Raw genomic sequence first — 3,234 nt, forward strand, 5'->3', positions numbered from 1 at the left:
TATTTAAAAAGCAGTCTGAGGATATTTTACACACACACCATTCAAGTAGAAAAGGGGTGAAAGTCGTCCTAAACCTGGCAACCCATGGGGAATCCCTAAGAATATTTTCCTTAGTGATGATTTATAACTTGTTTCTCATTGTTCATACACTATAATATATAAATATATAAACATTATACAATATAAACTATAATATTTCTGCTGTCTTTTCAAAATTTATCAAAACATAATGTTTATTTTAATCCATTAATAACAGCAGTGATGAAACCGGACCAATCTGGCAACCCTGTGTGCAGCCACACCTTGTATTCATCTCAAGCTGCAGTTTTATACATTATACATTCATCTTATTATTTTTATTAGTGTGTGTTTTTATAAAGGATGAGATTTTAAGCGTGATACACTATGCACACTTATTTTACATGAACACATACATGATTTTATTTAAAATAAACAGGAAACAGCATTACTGGGTTTTTACACTGAATGATGTCACTGAAATTATACAAACTTTTATTCTTTTTCTTCTTTCTCTCTCTCTCTCTCTCCCCCCCCCCTCTTTCTCTCTCTCTCTATCTCTCTCTCTCTCTCTCTCTATCTCTCTCCCCCCCCTTCTTTCTCTCTCTCTATCTCTCTCTATCTCTCTCTCTCTCCCCTTCTTTCTCTCTCTCTCTCTCTCTCTCTCTCTATCTGTGCCTCTCTGTCTTTCTCTCTCTCTCTCTCTCTCTCTCTCTCTCCCCCTTCCTTATCTCTCTCTCTCTCTCCCCCCCCCCTTCCTTATCTCTCTCTCTCTCTCTCTCTCTCTCTCTCTATCTATCTGTGTCTCTCTGTCTTTCTCTCTCTCTCTCTCTCTCTATCTGTGTCTCTCTCTCTATCTATCTCTCTCTCTCCCCTTCCTTATCTCTCTCTCTCTATCTGTCTCTCTCTCTCTCTCTCTCTCCCCCCTTCCTTATCTCTCTCTCTCTCTCCCCTTCCTTATCTCTCTCTCTCTCTATCTGTCTCTCTCTCTCTCTCTCTCTCTCTCCCCTTCCTTATCTCTCTCTCTCTCTCCCCTTCCTTATCTCTCTCTCTCTATCTGTGTCTCTCTGTCTTTCTCTCTCTCTCTCTCTCTCTCTCACACACACACACACACACACACTCTCTCTCTCTCTCTCTCTCTCTCAGTTTTCAGTTTTCAGTTTTCATGTGCTTTATTTAATAATTGTAATTTGTATTGCAGAAGCAGGTACAAAGGAAAGGTAGAGTAAAAACAGGAGAAATAAAAAGACAAAACAAAATTAAATTAAAAAAATACTAATAGATTAAAATAAACAAAACAAAAAATAGTGTAAACAATGTACATAAATTAAGGACAATATAAAAGCACTATATACAGAATAATTGAAAAAAAGAAACAGAAGAAGGATAAAATGAGTAAAATCTCTTTCTCTCTCTCTCCTGTAGGGTTCATCAAAGCGCCGCGCGGCTCAGCGCTGACTCCGCCCACTCTGATTAATATGCAATATGGGCGTGGCCTGGAGTTTGTATATAACTGCAGCTCCTGCGTGACAGGTTCAGTGTGAGCAGCTGAGAGTGTGTGTGAGTGTGTGTGAGGTTCTGCACAGTGGACTGAGCGGTGTGTGACCATCATGGCTTTCTATGAAGTGAGTGTGAACACTTTTTAATACATTTATTATTTATTTATTGCTGTTTTCTTAGTCAAATGTGTACTAGAAAACCAACAGGATCATTATTTCATTATTGATGTAATTCTGGGGTTTGTTTTTTTTATTTCTATATGTGTGTGTGTGTTTGTGTGTGTGTGTGTCAATGTTCATAAGTTCCCGCTCATTTGTTTTCAAATATTCAAAAAAAAAAAGAAAAACCTCAGAAGTTTTGTGTATGCAGGAAAAGCCTTTTATTGTGTAGATGTTTTTTCATTAATTTATTATGAATATATTTGTGTGTTGTTTTCTGTTTTCTGCTCAAGGACAGAAACTAACCTGTGTGTTTTTCCTCCACTTTCCCTGCAGACCTACGTGTTTGATTACGATGGAAACGGCTCTGAAGGATCCGGGAGTGTGGATCCGGAGGGTTTGGAGGAGGTTTGTGATCTCCGGATCAGCCAGGACTTCCAAAAACATTTCCTCCCGGCTGTTTATGGAATCATCTTCATTTTAGGAATTGTGGGTAACGGACTGGTGGTGCTGGTGATGGGATTTCAGAAGAAGTCCAAGAACATGACGGATAAATACAGGCTGCATCTTTCAGTGGCTGATCTGTTGTTCGTGCTGACGCTGCCGTTCTGGGCCGTGGACGCCGTGAGCTCGTGGTACTTTGGGAAGTTTATGTGCGTCGCAGTGAACATGATCTACACCGTGAACCTGTATAGCAGCGTCCTCATCCTCGCCTTCATCAGCCTGGATCGATATTTAGCCGTAGTACGCGCTACGAACAGCCAGTCGATGAGGAAGCTCCTGGCCGAGCGCGTGATCTACGTGGGCGTCTGGCTTCCAGCGATGATCCTGACCGTTCCTGATCTGGTGTTCGCTAAAGTCCAGAACACCGGCACCAGGGACATCTGCGATCGGATCTACCCTCACGAAGCCAACATGGTGTGGAAGGCAGTTTTCCGTTTCCAGCACATCCTGGTGGGGTTCGTGCTGCCCGGTTTGGTCATCCTGATCTGCTACTGCATCATCATCTCCAAGCTCTCGAAAGGCTCCAAGGGTAAGGCGCTGAAGAGGAAGGCGCTGAAGACCACCATCATCCTGGTGCTGTGCTTCTTCGTGTGCTGGCTGCCCTACTGCGTCGGGATCCTGGTGGACACGCTGGTCATGCTCAACCTGGTTTCTGCTGGATGCTCCCTGGAGCGAGGTTTGCAGAAGTGGATCCTCATCACCGAGGCTCTCGCCTACTTCCACTGCTGCCTCAACCCCATCCTCTACGCCTTCCTGGGGGTCCGCTTCAGCAAATCGGCACGGAGCGCCCTGACCGTCAACAGCAGGTCCAGCCAGAAGTTCCTCACCAAGAAACGAGGACACGTGTCTTCAGTATCCACCGAGTCCGAGTCCTCAAGCGTGCTCTCCAGTTAGCATGGAGGAGGAACTCGTGTGGGTTTTCCATCAGACTGTTTGGACTGATTTTAAAACAACCTCTAATGTTGACACTCGCGTCCACGACCAAAGGGACTTTTTTTTTTAAAGACATTTTAAAAAATAATAACTACACAAATTTGTTGTACCTAGTTGTACA

General features: G+C 43.3%; 1 protein-coding gene across 1 annotated transcript in view; it reads left to right on the forward strand.

Annotated features, from left to right (window-relative positions):
* Positions 1 to 1,494: 1,494 nt before the first annotated feature.
* The window catches only part of cxcr4b (chemokine (C-X-C motif), receptor 4b), a 2,478-nt gene continuing 738 nt past the window's right edge, over positions 1,495 to 3,234 (forward strand). Inside the window, exons 1-2 of the mRNA XM_026912811.3 lie at positions 1,495 to 1,643; positions 2,013 to 3,234. The exon at positions 2,013 to 3,234 is cut by the window's right edge and continues 738 nt beyond it. Of these exons, the coding sequence (XP_026768612.1) occupies positions 1,629 to 1,643; positions 2,013 to 3,074 (1,077 nt within the window). The 5' untranslated portion in view covers positions 1,495 to 1,628 and the 3' untranslated portion in view covers positions 3,075 to 3,234. The remainder of the gene's footprint in view (positions 1,644 to 2,012) is intronic.

Source organism: Pangasianodon hypophthalmus, chromosome 5, assembly GCF_027358585.1.
Source record: "Pangasianodon hypophthalmus isolate fPanHyp1 chromosome 5, fPanHyp1.pri, whole genome shotgun sequence".
NCBI lineage: Eukaryota > Metazoa > Chordata > Actinopteri > Siluriformes > Pangasiidae > Pangasianodon > Pangasianodon hypophthalmus.